This window comes from Oryzias melastigma, linkage group LG3 (genome assembly GCF_002922805.2).
Source record: "Oryzias melastigma strain HK-1 linkage group LG3, ASM292280v2, whole genome shotgun sequence".
NCBI classification, from domain to species: domain Eukaryota; kingdom Metazoa; phylum Chordata; class Actinopteri; order Beloniformes; family Adrianichthyidae; genus Oryzias; species Oryzias melastigma.
In genome coordinates, this window is record NC_050514.1 from 19,118,173 (window position 1) to 19,143,483 (window position 25,311).

Here is a 25,311-nt window from a genome sequence, read left to right on the forward strand (position 1 = left end):
ACCTCAAGCAGGATTTGGACTCTTGATCTGTCATAAATCCAGGTGGTGGTTGTCTCTCAGAAAATTAAACCCAAGTGTGATGGAAAGCCTCTTAAACACCTGGATGCCTGCAACATTTTATCAATCGGATTTTCCATTATAGATTTAAAAAATCTTATCTAAATTTCACAGTTTAGCACATTAGTAATAGAATCTAATGCTTTTGCACAATCTGTATTCTGAGGAAAGTGTGACAGCCCAGCTATGCAGATTTAAATAATGCGCTTCACGCATGTGTTCACTTTTGTGTTCGAGCACATCTGTGATCTCACACATCCCAGCACATTTACAGGCTCGTGGATCCACAACCAACAATATTCTTTAGCTTTCTAGTCACCCCCTTGGTATTTTCATATCAAATTTTGTTTACTTTCTTCTGTCTCTCTGTGAATATTAGCCGGTGACTGTACAGGGAGGGGAGAGAAATGTGCATCCTCCCCAAACAGAATCCTTTCCAAACCAAAACTCATCCATCACTTCACCTTGTGAGGAACCAGGGAGGAGGCTGCAGCACGGAAGAAGAAAATGAGAAGTGCATTCAGAAAAGTATAGCAGCAGTAAAGAGAGAGAGAGAGAGAGAGAAAAAGATTTCGCAGCAATGTATCAACAGCTGCGGGTGGGTTCCACTCCGAGTGCCATGCAATTTGCCAAGGAGCTTGTGCTCCTTTGACCTGCCAGACAGGGAGGAATGATGGAGAGGAGGGGAGGGTTGAAACTAAAAAGGAGTTTTTTTTTTGTTTGTTTATCTGCAGGAGCTAATAACTCATTTATGCTTTACTTGACATCTAATGGTGCCTGCAGAGAAGTTGTCAGATCTTCCTTCCCCCCCAAACTCTCCATCCTCTTTCAGATATCTCATCTGGTTGATGCATGAGGCTCCTTAATGCTTTAAGCACACACCCTCTTATTCTTCTTCTCCACGGTGGTGACGCCCCCTCGCGGTGGGCAGAGGAAGCGCGCGCGCCGCGGGTGGTTTAAAAGCGCCGGCTAAGAAGGCGCTGCTCGTAGAAGTGAGGAGCTCTGCGCCAGGAAAAGTTTATCCCCCACTCACAGAGTCGAGTTAAAAAAAAGGGACGGAGAAGAGTCAGAGATGGCTACCCAGGCGGAGCAGCTGCCCCTGCTGCAGCTGGCGGAGCTCACCGCGGCGCAGTTCATCGACATCTGGAAACACTTTGATACGGACGGTCAGTGCGCTCCTCCATCCATCCATCAGCGCGCGCACAATTACCTCCATTACAGACCAGAGAAACAGGACAGGACGAGAACTTTGACAGGGAACGAGGACAATTTAACTGATTAGTTGTTTTCACATAAAATTGGATTTTAAGAGAAAATTAAAATAAATGCAATTCTGTGTGCAGGTGTAGAATTGTTTTAATTGTAAATATGATCATTTTAATTCCACATTGAAACTTAAAATATGCTGTTGTCAACATTTATAATGAACATATGTTGTTATGTTTAAGAAATAATAGTTTGGAGAAATTTTAAGGTATAAAAAAGTGACCTTAAGCAAAAAGGAGACGTGAAATAAAAGGAGAAATTCATGAGGAGGAAAAGAGGAGAGGAGGATAAACTTACAAAGGGAGATAAAAAAGGGGGAAACGTCATTGAGTTGGGGTTTTTTCAAGGAAAGTGAATTTTTGGAGTTTGTTGGTGAAGAAAAAAATCAGGAGTAGAATTTTGAAGACCCCAAAAGTTAGTGCAGCAGGTGGAGAAAATGTAATTTATAAAATAAAACTGAGACTTTGCTTCTTGATCCTGGAGATCCTGACTCTAACCACATGACAGCACATCAAAAGATGACCACAATTTTGCAAATGTGAGCTTTGATTTTAAATATGGGGTCAGAGAAGTCAATATGCTGTGATAGTAGTGGTTAAATGGCTTAATCCAAAGCTTTCAATCAATTCCAGCAGCTTCTTTTAAATCCTCTCTCTGAAACAAATCTGTTTTTTAGGAATTTTGGCGCTTTCAGTGTACTGTTTGATTGCAGAAAGGATGACAGTAGCTTGTTGGCCCCATTTATACAAAAGAAACTGCTCAGTTTTTACGGAAATTAACTGTTCTCACTCGAGTGGATTGAGCCGTGATGATTTGCTAACAGTTTGTAACTCCATCACTCACCCTAAGGTCTTATCAGATGTGTCTATAGTGTCATCACAAGCCTGGTTTTCAGCTGCAGAGCAGCAGTGACAGACCAAAGCCCATCTCTATAGGAAACACATCCTTCCTATATGTTCCATGCCAACATTTTCATCATATCATCACTGATATTAATTTAAAACGAGCGCAGCAGCTGAAGAGGAACACTGCAGGGATTTAACACTTTAATGCCACAAGCCTTTATGGGTCACCACATGTGAAACAGCTGGGTTGTTGTTTTTTATGTGCCATTGAGCAATCGGCACTTGAACCTCATCTAAAAAAATACCTTGGTGAATGGCGGTACTTCAGCTCCAGTTCTCCATGTGACAGCTGAGTTTTGGATCTGACCTTGACTTTGGCAGTGATCAACAAAAAAACACATCATTTTTAAGCCACTGGATTAAGGCACACTCACTTTAAAATAAGTCCTACTGTTAAATAAGTGACAGGGGATAAGACGTTTTTATTTTTTTTTCTGCAATACCTGCAAAAATCGGGATATAAAGCTTAAAACTCTGTTTTCTTATGCATAATTGATGACTTACTCACTAATTAGTTTTGTGTTGTTGTGAGAAGTTGTCTGCGGGCTTGATTTGGTGTGAGCATGTGCAATATCTGTGTGCTGAGTGGACACTAAAAAAGGGACATTGTGTTCCTTTTAATTTGAAACTTTTGAAATGGAAATACATAAGAAATGTCAATTTTTTAATGTGTTTTCCAAGTCATGTCATTGTTGACAATCATTTTCTACAGCATGCATTTCATACTTACACCTGACAAAGATAAATACATAGATAAAAGAAATGCTGCTTGAAAAAAAATCATTCTTGTGAATATGTAGCATGTGATGCAAAGTTTTCCAGATGTTTTTGTGGTACAAATATTTTCCCCACATTTTCTGCAAAACAAACAAATGTAAATAGATAGATAGATTCATTTAGCAAAGCAGAAATGGATCCAAACTGAATTAAAGAACGCAGGCTGTGTTCTATAAACGCTCAGTTTTCTCTCGTCTATCATCTACAGTAATTCTGAACATGGATGGAAGCACCTATGAAGTACAGTCCATACATATGGATGGGTGGGGGATGGGAGCAATGGGGGGAGGTAAAGGAGAAAATGATATAAAAAAAGGAAAGAGGATGAAAGGATAAGAGATTAAAAGATGAAGAAAGGACTGGGATGAATCTCTGCATTTTACTGAGTGCATCTGTGTTTATTCTGAATTGAAATAACAATTTTATATACGCCTCTTTTGTATGTTAGTCGACACACAACCCAACAATCCCTGCCTGTGGACTGGTGACAGATGGGAGTCACTTTTATGAGTAAAAGGGAACATGGAGTGCCCTATATACCCTGTGACTTACACGTAACCCAGTGGAGTAAATTATTGCATTAAGTCATCCTCGGTGCTTTAAGAAGTGCAAATGCAGAAAGAATGACGAATGCCCCAATGAGCATCAATCTGATTGCACGCTTTCATCCTGTCAAGCAAGAAGACGTTTACTGTGCTGCTTACACCTCAGTGCCACTTCAGTCATGGGATGTATATGTTTCTGCTGCAACACGCATCTCTGCAACAGAATCCAAAGCTGTGATATATGCTTATTTTCAAGACGAATACATCTTAGTACCAATTGTTCAATTGAAGATTTTGAATTGTTTTGTAGATGTGAAACATTATACTGCAGGTAAATTATAAGCTTTCATTTAGCCCCTAACAACCTAAATATCATAGATTGCCAAGGCTTTGATGGAGTCAACTTAAGCAGGTCAGGAATTAATATTTTTTCAACACTGGAGTCAGATTTTAGACAATTAATAGAGCTTGAAACGTATTGTGTTTCTTTACTGCACAGGGAATGGCTACATTGAAGGGAAAGAGCTGGAGAATTTCTTCACACAGTTGGAGTCTGCAAGACGAGGAGCCGGTGTGGTGAGTGCATGCCTGTAGAACATCACGGGGAAAGATTTTGTCCTAAAGTAGGGGTGTCAAACATATGGCTGGTTTAATCTGGCCCAATCATAAAGAGAAAAACATAGGGATGTTGGGGGGAAAGGTAAGTTTCTAGCCCATTCTTGTAGTGAGTTTCAGTTCTTTAAAAAAATGACCGCAATGCGCAATTCTGCCACTAGGGGAAGCAAATGAAACGCAAGACCTGAATAACAAGAGATCAAGAAATAAACAAGTGATTAAGCTACTAGGTTGGTTGAGACATTTTTTGCATCTGAGAAAAACATAAAACAAAAACAAAGTTACAGATAACAAATTGACTATCATAGGCTGTTTTGGTATAATATTGCTTAAATCAGACGGGTTGAATGTAGCCCCTGAACCAAAATAAGTTTGACACCCCTGTCCTAAAGACTTAAAAAAGCAATAAAAACAATCAGCTTTGAATCTTCAATTTCAAAATACCACTAGTTGACATATCTTACAAGTTTAAAGACTCCAATTAAAATCTGGTTTTGGAATGTTTTTAACGTTCTTGTGACATGTTTCTCATAATGGAGGACATGTATAAAATAATTTAAGACAGAGTATTTCATTATTCAAATTGTGTTGGATCAGGAGCAGATGAAAACTTTGTTTGAAAAATCTCAGGTTTGGGACGTGGTAGACCAGTCTTCTTGCTCTGCTACAATTCTGAAGCATCCACTTGCAGACAAAATGATTTAATTTCATGTTAATTTTCTTCCTCGAAACTGCCATTTGGCTCAAAACTGTACAGGTGGATAGCTCTGATATTGCTCGCCTTTTTTTTTTGTTGTGCTAATGTTAGCTAGGTTTTGTAAGGCGCTATTAGCTTGTTATACTCGGGATAATAATTATGAAGCAGTTAAGTTTTGAAGCTTTGACAAATAAAAACTTGTTATAAGATTATGTTTGCCAACTATTTCTCAATATGACAATAGAATTACTCTAGAGGATTTCACTTTGAAAAACTTCTAAATGTGAAAGTGGTTGCATTTTAGTAGCAGTATAGTTTGCTTCATTTAAAGCATGAAGGCTTATCTATACTCTGATGGAGGCCAAACAAGGATACCTTGGTCTCCCTAAAAGCAAAGGTAAGAAGAAGCATTAAAGTAGCATTTCATTAAGTAAAAGAACCAGTGTGACCAGCCAGTTGTTATTCATGAAAGTAAATTTTTTTTTATTCTCGTCAAGACATGTTAATGCACCCAAACCACCAATCTTCAGCTAGCATAGAGGGCACAGATGGAACCAGGAGCCTAATGAACTCCAGTGTACCGCGATTGGTCAATTTCATATTCGTATATATACTGCATTACTACCAGTATACATTTGAGTTTGCACTTAAAACATACCTCAACCCCCACAGTTTAATTTAACCTACTTTTATTTATTTGCTATTGTATATTCATGTAATTTTCCTCTTTGCTACCAAATGTTTGTCATATCTTCAATAACTCAGTGATTGCTGACATTCATGCAAATGAAATTGCCTTCCCTACTGTAGATGTGATTTATTTTATGTGGTTTGGTCATTTTCAGTCTGTAGTTTGTGATCAAGTCTGACGTAAGTAAAAGCAACCTAAAGCCCCTTTAAATGATTCAAATTACACAATTAAACAGCTTGTTGAATTATCGGAGAACTGTCACTTGTTGATGTTCTGTGTGTGAGAATAAAAAAAATAGGTAATTGTGTACAGAGTTCCTGTTGACTGACATATTAGCAATATATAGCAATATTTTTGGACTGATATTTCTACCCGTAGGACTGTTTTCCTGCACCAGTCTGTCTTTCACCAGACACGTCTGCTTCATGAATCCCAAAGTTGGGAATTTAATTGGTTCCCTAGTAACTGCTACACATCTGTTCCTCACAGGACTCAAATTTTGGGAACAAATTTTTCTAAATCGAGTGATAACAGATCTAGACTAGGATTAGTGCCTCAGTGGCACTAAAGTCTCACCATTAGGGATTTGAGACTTCATGTCAAGCAAAAGAGATTTATATTTATATATGGAAAAATGTTCTGTTGTTTATCTTTAGCCTTAGCTTTAATTAGACTACTGATGTTAAATGTAAGACTTCTCTATGATGGACTGATGAACTGAGGTAGTTTTAAGTCAGGACATGAAATAAGCATTTATCAAAAGTAATTAAAAAAGTAATTTAATTAAATTTATAAATTATCTTTTTATTTAGTAATTCACCAAAAATATCCCCAAAATTCCACTGATAGTGTACACACTAAAAGAGCATAAACACAGAATAGCAAATGAGGCTAAAGTAAAAGTCAGGTTTACAAGATGCACAACTGTTTATTAAAACATAACACAAGCAAACACTGTAGAACCCGATCCAGCATGAACTGGGAGCTAATGGAGAGATTTTCACTGCTGTGATGTGCGTCTTTCAGTATTTATTATTCTACTGTCACCAGCATTCTGAATCATTTGCAGGATCATTACACTGGAGCAAAGAAGACCAGAAATAAACTATTATAATAATGTTGTCTTGAAATGACAAATGCATGCATTAGGATTAGAGATAGCTGAATTTTTAAAATGCTCCAGAGGTGAATAAATGCATACACGGTGACTTCTTCAGCATAATCCTTAAAGGACAAATCATGGTCAGGGTTTGGAATTACAGAAAAAACATTTTATATCTGCAGTGAAAAACTTTTGCTTAATCATTTGACAGTTTCTTAAATTAAGTGTCCTACAAAGGAGGACAAAATGATGCTCAGGAAAGTGTTGTTGGAAACTTTTATTGAGAAATGACAGAATTGAGAAACTGAACTATAGATAGGAGAGAAGAAAAATGAAAAATACTGAAGTACAGAAGTGAGGGATTGTCATAGAAGCTGTATCTTAATGTGGTGATTAACCAAACAGATGCTCCTTTAAAATACTCTACAGAACTTGGTATCAAAGTAGTTTGGCCTGAGAATGCCAAACTTGATACAATGAGGAATTAATACTGAAAGATCTGGGTGATTAAGATTAAAGACTCACTCCAGTCATATTTTGATTAATTTTAAAAGTGATCTTTTAATTATGATTATACTGTTTTTAGCCAAAATAATTAAAAAAAAAGGTAATTTTCTATGACATAGTGTCTGCAGAGCGGCAGGAGTTCATTAGAAATTCACCTCTGAGTTGTGGGTGGGACTGCTGATGCAGAGTAAGCCCACTTCCCATCATCCATCTCTTTACATTCTCTCCCGCTACCTCACAACCCTTCACATCCCCAACCTAACATTACCGGTGCAACAAAAATGGCTAGAAATATTTGAGCTACTCAGCTGTACAGTTTCGAGCCAGATGCCAGCTCAGACCAGGAAAATAAAGACGTTCATGGATGTAATCATCTACAAGTGAATGCATCAGAATAGAGCGGAGCAGGAAGCTTGCCGCTGTAGCTTCTAGGTCACAACTACAAGCTTTTTTCAACTGCATTTTTTGTTTGCTCCGGATTCACAATGACTTGAATGGAGAAATACTCAGAAATGCAGTTTTAAGATTAGTTTTGTCATGTCCATTATGAGAAAAATGTCACAAGAAAATGTTAAAATCAACAAAAATACAACTTTCATTGGAATGGGTCTTTAAATATACATGAGTATAATTTTAGATTCAATAATAAATAAATTATATAATAATAAGTAGGCCTACCTTGCAAAGGCTTTTTGGAGTCTTTAGGAATAAATTATGTTTTTTTTATTTTAATATATATATATTTACTTTTTATTTAGGAAATGTCTAACAATTTTAATACTAAGGTCATCATATAAAGTAGTGTTTTTTTAATAATGTTCAATGAACCTATGTTTTGTGTGTGTGTGTATCAGGTGATTGGTGCGTACTTTTTAAATATATCTATGTGTAGTTGGCTTTTAGCCGCTGAAATGCAAAATTGTGCATCTGTAAATTATATCTTGTATTTTTTTGTATTTTGTAGTTTTTGTACATGTGAAAACACACACTAATGTATAAAGTTACCCACAAAATGTACTGTATGAGCTACGACTCAAGAATCACGCACACACAAATACAGTTACACTCATAGAGACACAATTTACAAAGCAGGATTACGCTCACACAAATTGGATGAGTCTATTTCTCTCCAGTACAGCATATAGGAAACCAACCACATGTAACTACCCAGAAATTAGTTAGTTAAAACACAAAAATGAGGTGCCAGTTCTGATCCCTCCAGTGTTAGAGGCCATTAGCTCCTCTTCCTCCCACCTCCGTTTCCTTCACCACCTTCTCTTGACAGTGGAGGGCTTCAGCTCAACAGGTTTTTGGAATCTGTGGTTTATGACCTAAAAGTCAGGAGAATCGGTTTGATAGTAGGAACTTTATTAAATTAATTGAATATATGAATTAAAGGAAGAAACAAATAACTGTAACAATGTAGATGAGCTGAAAACCAGAATACTTAAATACACTCATTAGCGGAAATCAAGTCAGCTGTGGATAATTAGTAACTTTACTCTGGTGTGAACACAAAAATACTGAAAACTGAAACAGAAAAAAAAATGTATGAATCAAACAAAGAAAACTAAAAGGAAAAATCTGAACAGTAAGTTTGCAAATTGCCATGCAATGAGTTAAAACCTGGGCTGGCAGCTCATCTAAATAATTGAATAATTCAACGAATATGGAAGTTGTCAATAGAACCTTCAAGTGAGGAACTTGTTCTCCTCCAATCTAAAGAGAGCAGTAACAGACTCTAACCAGACTTTACCTGATGGTGGTTGGGGTTATCTCTGTAGCAACAGAATTATTTAACAGGTAATAAGAGAAGCGAAGCCGATAGCATCGATTTGGATAGTTTGGGTATGAAGATTTGCCAAATTAGTAATGTGAGGAGTTGGGGTTGGATTGATTTTGTTGCCAAAATTCAAACAACCAAAGGCAAGCCCAGAACTCCAGGGTAAGGTTACATAGGGTCTGAGGGCATCTATTGCATCAGTCATAAAGTTTGTCTGAAAACTGATTTTTTTTTTTTTTACTTTGATCTGGTCCTGATTCAAAACAATCGGAATAAATAAATACTCAAAAATGACGTTTTAATCCTAATTTCTTTGTATGTCCTCCATCATAAGAAAAGTGCCTCAAGAATATATTAAAAACACAATTTTCATTGGAGTGAGTAAAGTCCATATCTGTGAGAATGAAGTTTTCACAAAGTGTTACTGGAAAAAACACCAGAAAAAGTCCAAAAATATGAGGTGTTTAATTTAGTAACACATTGATGAAACTTGCAAAAATGTAATTTATGTATAGGTCACCCAGAGAACGAAGTCAGAAAATCATGGGGCTGTTTTTGCTTACAAAGTAGATTTCTGATGTTGATTATGGATGACCTGTTTTTAGATCTTTATTGATTAAATTTAAATAAGTCCTGAAGTTGGAAATTCTCTGTAATCTGATCTGGCTTCAGGATCCTTCACATGCATCCTTCAAGGAGAAGATGAGGGAGTTTATGGCCAACTTTGACAAGAACTCTGATGGAAGGATTGAAATGTCAGAGGTGAGGAATAAATTAAAATCAAGTTAACATGAAAAAGAAAAGATGTAGAAGTTTAAACTTTAACCCACAACCCCCTCTTTCTGTAGCTGGCTCAGATTCTGCCCACAGAAGAAAACTTCCTGCTGTGTTTCAGGGAGTTTGTTGGATCCAGTGCTGAATTCATGGCCGTAAGTGTGTGTTTTTGTTTAGCTCTCACCTTATTCATTGATGGACAGTGAGAACTCTTATATAACTCCTTAAGTTAGATCTGCTCAGTCGAGCTTTTATACAAATCCAAAGCTGTCCAGTTTAATGACTGTAAAGCCTCGGCTACTTTGTGCCATTGCTGGAGTTCTTTATTTGCTGATAGGCGGATGCTCTGATAAACCTTACTGAGCTGTAAAATGTATCCAGCGCTGCCTCCAGCCAGCGTGTCTATACAGTCTGTTCTTTCTGAACAAGTGACACAAAATCCTATGTTTTGCTCTTGATGTGGTTCACATTTTCTTTACATTTGTTGAAAATGTCAGTCGTTCATTTCTGAGTCTCGTGCAGACATGGATTTAGCTTAAACACAGTGGAAAAGTAAAAATGACAAATGTTAGACTCTTATTATTGATCATTTTTTATTAAATAAATGGAAAACAGATAAGCAAAAAGTCATTTTTATTTAGTACAAGTATTCTCTGTGTTTAGCACTTTATCCAAAAAATGATTTAGAATTATAGTGTATTATTTTATTTATTATGGAGTTCATAGTCTGTATTGGACTGAGCTGCAGTCAAATATGAAACAAAGACAGCAAAGAGCCGTTCAGCTTTAGTTTTAGGGTTTCCACATACTGTTGTGCACACTGGGTGTCCTATCTTATAAGAATAGTTTGTGGTGCTCTTTTGTGTGTTGAAGATATTCTGAGAAAGCCATTCATAATGAATGCAGCCCAGACTGCTGCAGAAAGAGAACCAGAGAAATTTAAGTGTATATCTTTGTAAAAAACATCGAACTCAGTCAGATCACACTGTAATCTAGATGTCAGCGTCTTTGCTGTTACTGTGTGACTAAATTAAATCAAATGTTTTCTGAAAATACTCTTCAATGCAGGCCTGGAGAAAATATGACACTGACCGCAGTGGATACATCGAGTCAAATGAACTAAAGGTAACTAAAGAAACTATCAGTAAAGCTTTATGATGGTATTTTTCATGACATGTTTGGAGTCTTTAAAAAAATAACTTAATTGTCTCCTATTGTATTTTTTCCTGACTTATACGATACATGGGTGTAAAAACAAAACAAAAATAGTGATTTTCTTTTACAAAAAGAAAATAATGAAAACTCATTAACACATTTTTAACCTTTGTGTTTTTTATTTTTTACTCTTTAATTTAGCTTAATAATTTGGCAAATAATGTTTAAGCAATAATATTTATAGAATCTTTTTACATAAATCCATTGTAAAATTAAGCCCGACTTGAGAGGTGATTCCCTTTTTTATGTGTTTTTGAGAAAATTGGGGCTAATGTCATTAATAACTCAATTAGCATACTATTACATATTCAACAAATAATATTAAAAATATATATTTTTCTTATGAACATAAACTGTCTATCAGTCATGGATAAAGTCATTGATTTGTCCAACTTGTTTCTGTCTTTAGGGCTTCCTGTCTGACCTGCTGAAGAAGGCGAACAGGATCTATGATGACAAAAGACTCACTGAATACACACAAACCATTGTAAATATGTCATTATTTATGTATTCAAAATACTAATTGCAAACAGTAACATAAGCAGATGGACAACAGTCCTTAGGACAAGAAAAGGAATTGGGATACTTCCCTAAATTTCACTGGTGTTCATTTTAAAGTAGATAGCAGGCATTTTATATTCTTAGATTTTGGTCTTTGAAATGGCATTTTTTCATTTTTTATTGGAATATAATATTTTATTTTTATTCCATTATTTTTTTAAAGTATAAAGTTAAATCTTTAATTATAGTATCTCCCCAGCAGTGATAAAGAGAATAATCAAGTTTTGGATTTTTTTTTTACCACAATTCTCTGCAGTTTGATAACAGTGATAACAAATACATTCAATACATTAAATCCATTTGTTGTTGTTTTTTTTTCTGTGTAGCTCAGGATGTTTGATCTCAACGGTGACGGAAAGCTGGGCCTTTCTGAAATGGCGAGGTAATGGCGAGTTGTTTTTATTTATCTGCTTCTTAAATAGTCGACTAGATGAAAATCTCTTTGTGTCTCCACAGGCTTCTACCAGTTCAGGAGAACTTCCTGCTCAAATTTCAGGTAAGAAAATAATAAATAAAAAGAGCCCCATCATAGAGAAATCCAACTATAGGCTGAATTTGAAGTATAATTTAAGTGTAGTTAGTAAATGCCTCGAGATCGAGGGGTACTGTATTTTGAGTGTTTCCATGGTAAAATGGACCCACAAAGCCTGACAGAACCATACCATTTTTGGACCCCAGTTGGTTGTAGGTCCAAAGAAAAATGGAACGGATCGGTTGATGTAAGGTCAAGGGAAAGCACCAATAAAGCAACTGTATTTTATTTTATTTATATATTCTGGATGACCTCCATCGTTGTTAGCTTCATCCTGTAATTTTTAAGCGGAAACTCTCACCTGATTTGCCTGGATCATTCTAAACTGGACCATACTTCTCAGTGGAAACAGGGCTTTAGTGGACTACACCAAACGTACAAAATTTGATCTGCAGTCAATAAATGTGCTCCAGTCATGTCTGCAAAACTTAACGCAGAATCAAGCAACCAGAGCAAAACTGCACAGATTATTGACACATTTTAGCTTTTATTTAACGGGGAGGTTTTGTAGCTTCTCTGCAGCAGAAAATGAGAAGCATCAGATGTACTCCTGTGCAGATTATTCAGATGAGTTGCGTGCTTTGCCCTCTCTGTGCCACACAAGCAACGCCCATTCCTGAAAAAAAAAAAAAAAAAAAAAGGTTACGACGGGTCCATTTTAAATAAGAATGCAGCATTACGGTTCACGATTTCCAGGTCAGCGTTTGTAGCACAGTTCCAATGATATTCTGCATCAGTCTTTATCCTGACAAGTATGTTCATGTTTTTATGTGCTGACTTGTGAGAACACATCAACAATTCCTCTGAACAGAGGATTAGTCTGTATTATGTGGATTAACTCAACTCTATTCCCAGTTATTATAATCTGCATGGATTAGTATCAATTGTGAATCTGGGGCTTTTAGCGCTTTCTAGAAATATCCATCAGTTTCTAGTAAATGTGACTTCTCTCTGTCTCACACGCAGGGCATCAGACTCACCGTTAAGGAGTTCGATTCCCTTTTCACTTTCTATGATAAGGTATAATAATTTTTTTTGTCTGTGTTTGCTTAAATACTCCAAGTTATCGTAATTAAAATCAGCTATTCATTATTGTTTTTTATTTCTTAAAAATGATCTGCAGCCATTCTAGATTAATATGATCTGTGCTGCTTTGATCCATACAGTAATGTTTGACCCACAGCCACACATGGCGGTCTTACCGTGGGGGGGTTGGATCCGTGGATCACATCATTTGGATTCATTCTCAGGGGAAAACATTCATGACAATCTTTCTAATGGATGCTGGGATCAGTCACCCTTTGAATTAATCCTTTCAACGGTCAATTTCACAATTACGACACGAGAATTATTGTTTACGATAAATACCACGCTTACAGTTACGTTTTAAATACTTTTTTTATGCTAAGCCATGCAACAGACGGACTGTCTGTTTGAGAGATACATGTGTGCACTTTTAGGATCATAAATTCTGAAGGGGAAATTCAAACAACGGTCACAAATCGGGCAAATTGTTGGAGAATAATTAGAATTTGTCAAATATCACGATATCACCGTCATTGGGAGAACGTTGACTTTCAGACGTCCCAGCTGCTTGTGGAGCTGGAAACTTTTATCAAACTTTCTTGTGTGTTCTTGTTCATCAGGATGGCAACGGCTACATTGATGAGCAGGAGCTGGATGCCTTGCTGAAGGACCTCTGCGACAAGAACAAAATGGTAATGAAATCGTTTGGTTATTGATCAATCTGTTCGGGTTACTTACCCAAAATAGCAGGGAAAGAGTTAGGTGTGCCGTCCTGGACACCTTCCACTGACGTGTGTGTGTCCATGCTGTGTCTGGAAGGATGTGGACTCCACCGGGCTGGTGGATTACAAGAAGAGCATCATGGCTCTGTCTGATGGAGGGAAACTGTACCGCACTGAAATGGAGATCGTCCTCTGCCGGGACTCCATGCTGTGACCTCCCCGTCCGGGGACCTGCATCCTCATCACGCCGCCTCCCTACCTCCTGGCGTTACCTGCTGCATGTTAGCCCTGACCTCGCCACACCACGTAGACGGTGACAAACGTGTTCATGACAGCACAAAGTGTTCTGCTGGCCGAAATGTTCTAGATCTTTACCCTGTTTAATCTTTTCTTCATTTATTTATTTATTTTTTGTGGTTTAACAGCCACAATGATTTATTTGGTTTTAAAATGTATTTGTATTTTTGAATTATTTATATGTGCTCCTGTCGTTGGCTTAAAGATGAATTATTTTACTTTTTGGCATTTTTACTTTATTTTTATTGTTTTGTTTTCAAAGAATGCAAGAGAATAAATAAATATAAGAGGAGAGCTTTTACCCCCGTTGATCCATTCGCATTAAAAAGACCCAAAAGCATTTAATAAAGTGCCGATGCTGTGACAGTTTGTGTGATTATTTATTTCCTCAAGCTCAACCAAACACACACGTGAAGATTACATCCCAAAACAGATGACCACAGCACCAGGGTCCCCTTCTACTGCAGATGAAATGAGAAAGGAGGCTGGTTCTGATCCATTTTTCATAGAGGAGTCTCACACACTTTAGAGAACCACTTTAGGAGGAAGTAAGATGGAGCCAGAGGAGAGATGGAAAAACAAAAAACAGAGCTTCACTTATCCCATATAGCAAAAAAAGAAAATCTAAACTCTTCCAAATTTGAAGCAGGTATTTCTGACAGAAACAGAAGAGATTCTGTCCATCTGTTTCTTCAACTCCCCCCACACTCAACACCCCCCCATGAGTGAGCATGGGACAGTCTAACTGCCATCAATTAATAATCACCACTTTCATCTTTAATTAAACTCACTATGAAACACACTGCAGCATGCACGCCATAAATGCAACGGCGCTCGATCACAACAGCAAATGTTTAGTTTTTCCACTCGTCCACGCATGCAAACACGACCGCACAGAGACACGCTGTATGAGGTCGGCCGAGCCGTTAACTGCTGACAACAAGGGAAAAGAGAGTTATATCCGCTCTGATTCCTTCACACCCATCAGTCCCACTCTGTGGGAGGAATGAGGCGAACAGACGAGATCTCTCTCTGAACAGCTGCACACACACCACAGTGATGGTGGACACGGTTTCGTTTCATCTTGATACAACAGTCAAAAACTTCAAACTAGATTCTGTTACAGTGAGTACCCTGGACGCTCTGCAGGCTGTTTATGTAAGACAGATTAGTCATAACTTATGTCACCAAACTCGCACGCTTTTAAGATTCTACACTTCTGCTTTGTAAACATCAAAGATGTCACGTCACACATTTACATCCTGACCCTTCCAGCTCCATCTTTACCTTGTTTAATGTGTCCCCTTCATAATTGCTGTGAACATGTTTTTATTCATTCATCCATCTTCCTGACCGCTTCTTCCCTTTCGGGGTCGCGGGGGTGCCGGAGCCTATCCCGGCTACTGAAGGGCGAAGGCGGGGTACACCCTGGACAGGTCGCCAGTCTGTCGCAGGGCCTCAATCACACACACATCTACTCTCACACACATCTACTCTCACATTCACACCTAGGGGCAATTTAGAGTCACCAATTAACCTATGAAGCATGTTTTTGGACAGTGGGAAGAAGCCGGAGTCCCTGGTGAAAACCCACGCATGCACGGGGAGAACATGCAAACTCCACACAGAAAGGTCCCAGCCGGGATTCGAACCGGGGCCTTCTCGCTGTGAGGCAAGAGCGCTAACCACTGCGCCACCGTGCAGCCCACATGTTTTTATTTCAAGCATAATTCATTTTTGATGAGTAAATCAGGATCCAGGTGTAACAGACATTAAAACATGAATATGGAGACCCAGAAAGTCAGATAGAAATCTAAATCTTTAAGTCTTAGTAACTAAAATAACATTTTTTTTTTATCTTTTAATGCTGTTAAAATAAAAAGGTGAATTCAAAGCTTATCTTTACAAAACTACAGTTTAAATCGAAACAAAAATGAAAAGGCAAATAAATTGAATCTCCTTAAAAGAATGAGTTTGATTACTAAAAGAATGAATCAAAAGTGCATAATAACACCAAGAGGACACAACATTAAACACAGTACTTGTCCACTTAATGCTGAGTATCATTAGTGTAATTATTATTTGAAATAAAAAGACGGCGTTCTCGGCGTACCTTTACATCATTACATTTTCTCAGCAATTTGTTGTTACACAACCTAATAACCCATAACTTAAAGCCCTACAGTGGAAGGAGATGGGGATCAACTAATGAGACTGCAGTGTCTTTTGAGTTTATCGATAAAAAAAAGAGATTTTTTAAAGATGTGTGTGAACAGTAAAACCTCAATTTTCAACACCAAGTTTTCTGTTCATATCTCTCCAGTTTAAAGCCTCACCTGAAGAATCATTAATCCTAATTAGACAAAATGGGTTGGTTTAAATTCAGCTTTGTAGTCTAAAAAAAATTAATCAACATTTGCAATTAACACTAAACTGTATTTACTACAAAGCCAATGTGCAACAGTACTAATTAATATTGTTTACTTTAATAAAACAAAAAAATCTTCTTCTGTGTTCTTTTATGCCAAAAAATAGGGATTATTTAACACATATTTAGTCCTTCAAGTAAACTAGACTCATTTAATGATTGTGTCAGTGTCCCAAACTGCTGCTGTCTGTCAAAATGCTGAAACCAATGATGTCGAGGCTCAATCTAGAGTTTCTGCTAAAGACAGAAAACAGATTATTAATCTTCTGAAACCTGGAATTGAATAAAATGACAAAAAAATATGTGAAATAGTGTCTAATTTGGGATTTAAATATATTTTAGGACTTGATTTAAGGCAAGATTATAACATTTCAGAGAGATGAAACAGCTTGTTTTAAGATAAAAATTTTTTTTAATAAATCTTGTTGAATCATTTGATCTCCAGACATAATTTGAATTAAACAAGTTTTTTTTGCCATGCATCATTTATTTTAAGAAGAAGATTATTTGTGAATGGGGACAACTTAGTTCAATTTAAGGAAAACTTTTTTTAAATTTGATTCAGCACTAAACAATTCCATTTTTGAACAGCAGAACAGAAGTAAAAGTAAAATTATGCTTAATTTTTAAAACACATTTATCTTAAAATGTGAAATTCTAGCCTTTAAGATGATCCCAGATTTGGAAAAAAATGATAGTTAGGTTGCTTTACCACTCAAAACATAATATATTTTGGGGAAGATGCATAAATATATATGCTTTGAGGATATTAATTATTTTGAACAATTTTTGTATTACATGTTATTTCCAGCTACAGGAACAATATACCTAAATATAAGTTTCTCAAGCTAATTTCAAGATTAGTTTTTGCCTTAAATGGGCAGATATGAACAACCTCTATTAAGAAATCGTACTTAGACAAATTCTACTGGTTCCATTGGGATTTTCTCCCCCTTCAAACAATGGAAATATTTTTTTCCAGTGCAGGTCAAGACTCATCTAGACATGAACTGAACAATACGTTTAACAGTCACAAACGACTAATTTTAAAGGGCCCCAGAGAGTTGGGGGCACCAGGCGATCGCCTACCTTCGCCGAATTAGACATATTCGCTGTTACACATATTATGATTTTTGCCGAGTCTGTTGTCTAATTATATGATTTTTTTAATGATTACAGTTAATTATAAACAAAAATGTCTGCATAAGGAATGAGACATTGAGAGAAAAACTGAAACAGTAGTTTCGTATCTTGAACACCACTGCCCTCAAGTGGACAAGGTTGTAACTGCAACAAGCCTCGAAACGAGGCAGTCAATGGCAAAAACATAATCAAAATAAAATATAAAGAATAAGTCAAAAGTTGTCCAAAACTGTTTTGTTATCGAACATATTAACTTCTATAATATTTTGGAAAATTATATATCCAAACGATAATTGTTTTCAATTACTTTAAAAAATTTGACTTTTCTATGAATAAATATTTTTGCCACTTTGCCACATATTTTTTTTCTTTTTTTTTTATCAGCAAATGGTGAGTAAAGAAGCAAATAAATAAAACGGGGTTTTTGGTAGGGTGGTGGCGACAGCAACGCTCCTCTGACGTCAACACGTACCACCGCACAGCATCGTGGTAGCGTCTGCCCTTCACGTTCGTCCATATCCTGTGAGGCTGTAACTCCAAGGCACTGCAACCATGGCTCTGCTCAAGTCTAACAAGGTGATCTTCTGCCTGGGGAACATTTCTCCATCTCTGGGAGTTTTGTCCACTCGCAACAGGTAAATTACTGCAGCATCCTCACGGCTGTCCCTCCACAATTCTCACATCATTGAGTTAGCGGCATGTTGTCACTTTTACCTTTTAAATAATTAGGCGGCTCTTTATTTTTAAATAAAGCGACCATTTAAATCTTAATTTTAGTTGGAGGTTTTATTGCTCCGTTCACATACGCTCCGTTTGATGGTTGGCTAACAGATACAGGGGTCGAATGGTTAGTGCAGGCCACGTTAACATATTGAGCATGAAATCACCGCTTAACAGTGTATATATATTTTTGGTATGTTTAACACAATTAAACAAAAGTGATATAAATTGTCGTAAGACCGATTTTTTAAAAATGTTGTTATAAGAAACCCGAGGTCAAGTTTGCATTTTTAGCGACGCTTGCTAGTGATTGAACTGGTTTCACGTTAGCATAAACTTCAGCACCTGTTTTTCCTGGGTGTTGATGGAATTTGGGTTTCAGCTCTAACTGTTGCAACAAGTTATTTAATACTCAAAAAGCTAACACACTTCTCAAAACATCCAATTATCTTGCTTTAACCGAACGCTACATGTTTAGTTTCAACCATAGACATTTACGCTGCTACGTGCTGTTTGAGCCGTGCGGCTTGTCGTAGTTAGAGAAGTCGACCGATCTGATTGGTTATTTTGTTCCTCTTCTGGCATATGATTGGTTTGTCGAATTCATCCCTTATTTTTGATTGGCTAGTTTCAAGCGGCGAAACTGAGACACCGATGTGTCCTTTGAGGGCGTGTTTGGAGGGCAAACCCTTCCTGGGCCCACGCTGCTCATGTTTTCAGTGTGAAAATGGTTCATAGCTGGCACGTGTACTTTATTTTTATGTGTCTTTAGTAAAACGTCAAGTCTTTGTCCAATTTACACTTCTGTAAAACTAATTAACTTATCTCAAGTGTTTTTGAGTTTACATTGCCTCAAGTTCATCTTCTTGTACCTCAGCAACATGTCATGCTCATAGTAGACAGTATATAGGAAAACTATATATATATATGTGTGTGTGTCAATGGTTGTGCTACTAGATGAGACATTTCCTGTCTGATACCTTACAAAAAATAATTAAAATATATATTTTGTCTGCCGTCATTGAGCTACCACATTTGTTTTCTATTAACTGTAAAGTTAAGCCGTTCAAAGGTTCTGTGTGCAGACAAACTGCGTCACAGAGAAACTGTGAAGGCCCAATCCTCTTTTAGGGGGTAATTTAATTGGATTTGTAAAATTTAAGTATAGTAGAAACCATTTACGAGGCTATCTTTGCAGGACTTTGATATGTTTTACAATCTCCCACAAAATGGGCTGCAATAATCCATAGTGGTTGTTGTGAAAAAATGTTTGTCAGTGTTATGGACATGGAGGTTTATCTGCATTTTCACACCATTATTTATATTTTCTTATATGGAAGAGCTGAAGAAAATTTTAAGCTAAATACTTAAAATTCTGTTAAAACTTATAACTCATTAAATAAATGTAATAACCTTCACATTTTCTTAAATTCTTTGGGATCTTTGTGTTCTTCTATTTATGTTTTTACATTAGATTAAAAATAAGCAATATCTGATCTTCAAATTCATCTGCATCTACAAGTTATGTGGTAGTTTGATTAAATCCAAGTCACATAAAGTAGAAGATTGCAGACACTTGCCCTTTACGAAATGCCTGTCCTAAATTTAGCTGCAAAGTGTGGTGGTTAACAAAGTAGTGGAAACCTGAGACAATGACATGTTGGGGGGAGAGCTCAGCTGAGAGTGAAATAACCTTTATTTACATGTACTTTTAGAATTGTGACCCGTTTTATTTTGTCTCACCTCTGTGGGAGAGAACGTTTGTAGTTTGTGTAAACTGGATTGAAAATGTTTTGCAGAATTTACTATATAAAAAGCAGGAGTTTGTAAAGCCTGAATGAGCTGACAGTAAAAATTAACTGACAGAAAAACGGGTGAAATTCAAAACAAAAACATTCCTAAAATTAATATTAAGAAAAATACAATCAAACATTTGGATGTAGGGCTTCATCAAACGTGGACCTGCTTCCACCCTCCTCTCAAACTGCAATTTTTCGACCTTTTAGAACTCTGCAAAGATCACCATCAGCACTTTTGTTGGAACTTTAGAATCATCTCCAAACTCCCTTGCTCTCAAAGGCCAGTGGTCCTAATCTAATCTTCTCAGCAATCACTGCAGCAACACAGTTTCCTGCTGATTGTCGTCATGGAAGGAGTAAGTAAGGAGCCGATGTGGAGGGGATTTGAACAAGGGTTTTCTTGTTAAGCTCAGGTTGGCTGCTGATCTTGTGTCTGGACTTTGAAACTACAGATTGGATTATGTTTGCTGCACCAAGCTTGGTCTCACTCAGCAGGGTCATTGGGTCACATGATTAGATGTATAGCTCCAAACAGAAGCAGGGCGCCAACAGCCATGGTGGCAGCTTAATAACACTCAAGAGCAACACTGTTGCCTTTCAAAATAATGACTTATCATTTTTGATTGCAGCTCATGGTGGGGTGGAGTGCAGATGGGCCCCCCTGATCCCATTCTTGGGGTGACTGAAGCCTTCAGGAGGGACACCAACCCTAAGAAGATGAATCTTGGAGTAGGAGCCTACAGGGACGACCAGGGGAAGCCCTTTGTGCTCAGCTGTGTTCGCAAGGTACAACAGTCAATGCATCCAAAGACTTTGCCCTCTTTACAATTTTTTTCACTGTTTTTGGTTCTCCCACCCCATTCCCAATTCATACTTTCACTTTGATGCACTTTTATGTCCCTTTTTACAGTCTTTGCACTCCTGCATTTCTGGGAATTGCTAAGCACAAATCTTTTACACATTTTATTAGTCTGTAATCGAGTTGGGAGGTTTACAGTTTCAGTGGTTTTTAGTTGCAAGGAGGTTGGAGCTCAGGCACTCTTCTGATTGGCAGTCGTCAGCCAATAGAAAGGCCTCCTGGCCTGGGCAGTGGAAGTGTTCTGGCTCACGACATTGAACTCATTGTTGTCCCTGATAAAGTGTTCTGTGTGTAAGCATTACAGCTTTGTGGGAATTGAGAAAGACTTCTTATAGTTATTTTTTATAAAGTGTGTCAGCTAAAATTATCGATAACATTGTAAGAGTCTTAAACGATAAAATGAACCTTTTTCTCTGCAGGCCGAGGCTTTGATTGCAGCCAAGCAGCTGGATAAGGAGTACCTTCCCATTGGGGGTCTGGGTGATTTTACCAAAGCCTGTGCCCAGCTGGCTCTCGGTGCCGACAGTGAGGTTTTAAAGAGCAGCAGAGTGAGTTGGAGAAGTTTGTTGATCCAACTTAATATTAAATAAAATGTTTTGTATCCTCATAAGTGCTTCCGTATGCATACCCCAACAGAGCATCACTGTTCAGACCATCTCAGGAACAGGATCTTTGCGCATTGGAGGCAACTTTTTGGTGAGTTTCACCACCTGTGCCAATAGAAACGGCATTGTTATGCAGATTTTGTCATCTTTTTTTCCTTATTTGCAGGCTAGATTCCACGCAGGTCCTCATGATGTCTATCTGCCAAAACCTTCCTGGGGAAACCATACACCCATCTTCAGAGATGCTGGCATGCAGCTCAAAGCATACCGCTACTATGAACCCTCCACCTGTGGCTTTGACTTCAAAGGAGCTCTTGAGGACATTTCTGTAAGGCAACTGATTGGTTCCACATAGAGGGCATTATGGATAGTAATTAAAAAAAAATTAAGTCTTTTAAAATATTGAGTTTTTTCCACAGAGGACCTGGCTGCAGACATCAACATCAATAACCGGAAGTCCTCGGCCAGAACTGGAAGTCCCCCCATATTGATTGAAAAAGCATTAGTATAAATACCGACCCAAACATTGACGGTTTTTCCTGTTTTAAACTTTAATTAAAGTTTTTCTGCAATTCTTAACACTTCTTGGTTAGAGTTAGGGTTAGAAGAGTAAGCGGATTGGACGTAGGTTGTATAATTTACGCTTCCGGCTGATGATGTCAGGCACCATCTTGTCTGCAGTCAGGTCCCTCTCTTTTTTTCTGCCTCAAGTGAGCATGTTCATGCTCCTCAGATACTGTCTACTTATTATTGCAGACCTTGACATTAGTGGTATTTCTTCATTTAAAATCCAAGTGTTTTTTTTTTTCTTTAAAAACTTCCTAGAAACCTCTTCAGAAAATCCCCTGGATTTAGTCTCATTTTTCTCCACAGATATAATTCAGAATCAGATGTACATTCAGATTGTATGTAGAGTGTTTCCTCACTGTATTAGGGTTCATCTTTTAGGGTTTTGCTGTTTTATAGATTTTTTTTTTCTGTACAATTTCACTGTTTTGTTTTTTTTTTTTTTTATCCCAAAGTGGATTGTTTTGCATCCTGATTGGCTGTTGACATAGTCAATTTCCTTGGTGTCCTGTCTCCTGTATAGAATGTGTGCAGGTCCCTCTCTAAACACAAATCCTCGTTAAGTGTCAAAATGCTCGTGTTTTTCTGAGAAAAGTATATATAGTGTGTTGTGAGGGGTTTTACAGTTTTCAAACATCTGTAATTCTACTTTGTGGATTTCACGTTTTAGTTATTTTTTGATAAACAAGGGAACCCTGTATAACAAGTTCTTATAAAAACATTCATAAATGAAATGTTCAGTGTGCACAGTAATGAGTTTAAACCACAAATCTCTAGCACATTTCCTATTTTAGGTTGACAAACTTTACCCTTTCATGTGACAGAAAATCCCAGAGAAGAGTGTGATTCTGTTGCACGCGTGCGCCCATAACCCCACCGGCGTCGACCCCAGGCCCGAGCAGTGGAAGGAGATTTCTCAAGTTGTGAAGGTACGTAATTGTGCTGTACCTTGTTAAAGGTGTTTTTTTTTTTTTTAATAATATAAACAGCTTGACTTAACTTTATTGTTGGGGTCTGACTTGTGTAGGAGAGAAATCTGCTGCCGTTCTTCGACATGGCCTACCAAGGCTTTGCAAGTGGGGACATTGATCGTGATGCCTGGGCTGTGCGGCACTTCATTGAACAGGGACACAACATCGTCCTGTCACAGTCTTTTGCCAAAAACATGGGACTCTACGGTCAGTTTCAAACTAGCATTAAGATTTAAGGAATGGTTAGTAGATTGTTGCACAGCTAAAGGGAAATGCTTTTGTGTATTGCTGCCACCTAGTGGACAAATATGCATATGATTTTTTTTTTTAAATAACTAGTTAATAACTGCTGTGAATCTTTCAATATTTGCAAACTTTTTGAGTCAGAATGAGTAATCTGGGTCGATGTTCTGACGTGCACCCACAGGTGAGCGTGTGGGAGGCTTCACTGTAGTCTGCAGCGATGCAGAGGAGGCAAAGCGGGTGGAGTCCCAAATCAAGATTCTCATCAGACCCATTTACTCCAACCCACCAGTGAACGGTGCCAGAATCGCTTCCACGATTTTGAACACTCCAGAACTGCGCTCTGTTTGGTACAAGCATAAATTCCAGTCACATCCTTGTTAACAAAACATAAAGTTTATTTCTCATATATAACAAATGATTTGTTATCATTTTTTTAAAGCTTTTAATTGTTTTGTGTGAACTGTAGGCTGCAGGAGGTGGATTCTATGGCCAAACGCATCATTTCGATGAGGGAGCAGCTGGTGGCCGGATTGAAAAAGCAGGGCTCCTCTCACAACTGGCAGCACGTCACCGACCAGATTGGGATGTTCTGCTTCACAGGCCTGAAGCCCGAGCAGGTACGTCAACATTTTGAGTCAAATTACATTTAAAGGTTCTTTTTTTTTTACCAAACTAAAATATAAAATTGATGTCACTCCATTGTTTTTGGTAGAAACGTAAACGTTGTTTTAGAAAATATTTGACATGTGTTGTTCTCTTGCTTGCAGGTTGAGAGGCTGATAAAGGAGTTTTCTGTGTACATGACCAAGGACGGTAGAATTTCCATGGCAGGTGTGACCTCTGGGAATGTGGGATACCTCGCCGAGGCGATCCACGCAGTCACCAAGTAGACCGTTTGCTGGTTGGAGAGCGACAGAATCAAAGCTGCAGAGTCGAAGAGGAGCTTATGCATCACTTCTCCAGTCCACTTTTAGAGAAGAGCTCATTGTTTAGTAATACATTCTCGTATGGATTTCATGATGTCATCGTGGAACGGTTGCTGTTTTATTTTTCCAATTTCCGTCTCAGAACTTTCCTGTCAACATTATCCCCTTGCTAAACAACATATATTATTTTCTGGAGCAGATGTCACATTTATTTATTAATTGGGAATAATTGTTGTACCATTTGAATTTTCTAAATGTTACTTTTCTGCTGTGAGCCCTGTCATCATGTAACACTCAGAAATAAAATCCCTGTGGAACGGCTTGCTGGCTTTGTATGTCAGGAAAAAAATGCCTGTTACTTTGTCAAATCCTGTAGATTTTTTTTTCTTTTTGGTATTGGTGGGGGTGCAGCACTTTATGTTTTATAGCACTGTTTGAGTTTGTCACTTGGCTTAATTGTCTAAACAGCCATTCATCATCAGCTTATTAGATTTAATTTCATCAGCTCTTAAGTAATTTATGCTAGTTTCTATATAGAAAAGCCTCGTCTAGTCCCTTATGCTCAGTTCTTTCTGTCGGATGTCTGTTTAAACTCACCATTCAAACAAGCACAAAACTGAAAAGAGTTCAGCATAGGTTCAAATTCTGCATAGATATTTTTATAAGAGTTGGAGTATAACGCCACCTCTTCCTTCACGTGTTGACAGTGAAAGCTCGAACCTGTAACATTGACGATTGGAGTTCCATTTTTGAGGATGAAAAGTACAGTTTAAACACAACAATACACTGCTGAAGTTTGGAGATGCAATATAAAAATGTTTATCACAGAAACTCTAATAGTATAAAACATGGAGTTACCCAATCTGCTCATACCTCCATTGTCTGCTTTTTGAGGGTCATTTGTCATAAACTACAGAAAACGAACAATAAACTGTAATGGAATGATTTAAGTGTGTGTTGATTTTTTTTTAATAC

At 37.5% G+C, this 25,311-nt stretch overlaps 2 protein-coding genes and 1 long non-coding RNA gene across 3 annotated transcripts; 2 read left to right on the plus strand and 1 right to left on the minus strand.

Moving 5' to 3' along the window:
• Positions 1-979: 979 nt before the first annotated feature.
• LOC112161310 (calretinin) lies at positions 980-14,690 on the plus strand. The gene is made up of 11 exons (XM_024296411.2): positions 980-1,223; positions 4,050-4,126; positions 9,618-9,707; positions 9,794-9,874; positions 10,788-10,844; positions 11,344-11,421; positions 11,822-11,877; positions 11,952-11,991; positions 12,994-13,047; positions 13,674-13,745; positions 13,873-14,690. Exons 1-11 carry the CDS (start codon positions 1,130-1,132, stop codon positions 13,987-13,989), a joined length of 816 nt encoding a protein of 271 aa, XP_024152179.1. The 5' UTR covers positions 980-1,129; the 3' UTR covers positions 13,990-14,690.
• Positions 12,334-17,717, minus strand: LOC112161311. Its single transcript, XR_002921846.2, has 4 exons — positions 17,590-17,717; positions 13,792-13,890; positions 13,582-13,726; positions 12,334-12,643 (listed from the first exon to the last, which is right to left on the minus strand). It is a non-coding gene; the product is annotated as an uncharacterized LOC112161311 (long non-coding RNA).
• A 375-nt stretch (positions 17,718-18,092) lies between these two features.
• Positions 18,093-25,281, plus strand: got2b (glutamic-oxaloacetic transaminase 2b, mitochondrial). Its single transcript, XM_024295897.2, has 10 exons — positions 18,093-18,278; positions 20,792-20,948; positions 21,441-21,569; positions 21,658-21,717; positions 21,793-21,954; positions 23,018-23,122; positions 23,221-23,371; positions 23,592-23,757; positions 23,877-24,027; positions 24,178-25,281. The coding sequence occupies exons 1-10, from the start codon at positions 18,196-18,198 to the stop codon at positions 24,298-24,300; spliced, it is 1,287 nt and encodes a 428-aa protein (XP_024151665.1). The 5' UTR covers positions 18,093-18,195; the 3' UTR covers positions 24,301-25,281.
• Positions 25,282-25,311: the final 30 nt, after the last annotated feature.

Bases quoted from the DNA above. Each gene is read 5' to 3' on its own strand.
- LOC112161310 (XM_024296411.2), top strand. From the start codon at position 1,130: ATGGCTACCCAGGCGGAGCAGCTGCCCCTGCTGCAGCTGGCGGAGCTC. The intron at 9,708-9,793 runs GTGAGGAATAAA...CTCTTTCTGTAG, and splicing joins GAAGGATTGAAATGTCAGAG to CTGGCTCAGATTCTGCCCAC. The intron at 11,422-11,821 runs GTAAATATGTCA...TTTTCTGTGTAG, and splicing joins CTGAATACACACAAACCATT to CTCAGGATGTTTGATCTCAA.
- got2b (XM_024295897.2), top strand. From the start codon at position 18,196: ATGGCTCTGCTCAAGTCTAACAAGGTGATCTTCTGCCTGGGGAACATT. The intron at 23,372-23,591 runs GTCAGTTTCAAA...GTGCACCCACAG, and splicing joins CAAAAACATGGGACTCTACG to GTGAGCGTGTGGGAGGCTTC. The intron at 24,028-24,177 runs GTACGTCAACAT...TCTTGCTTGCAG, and splicing joins CAGGCCTGAAGCCCGAGCAG to GTTGAGAGGCTGATAAAGGA.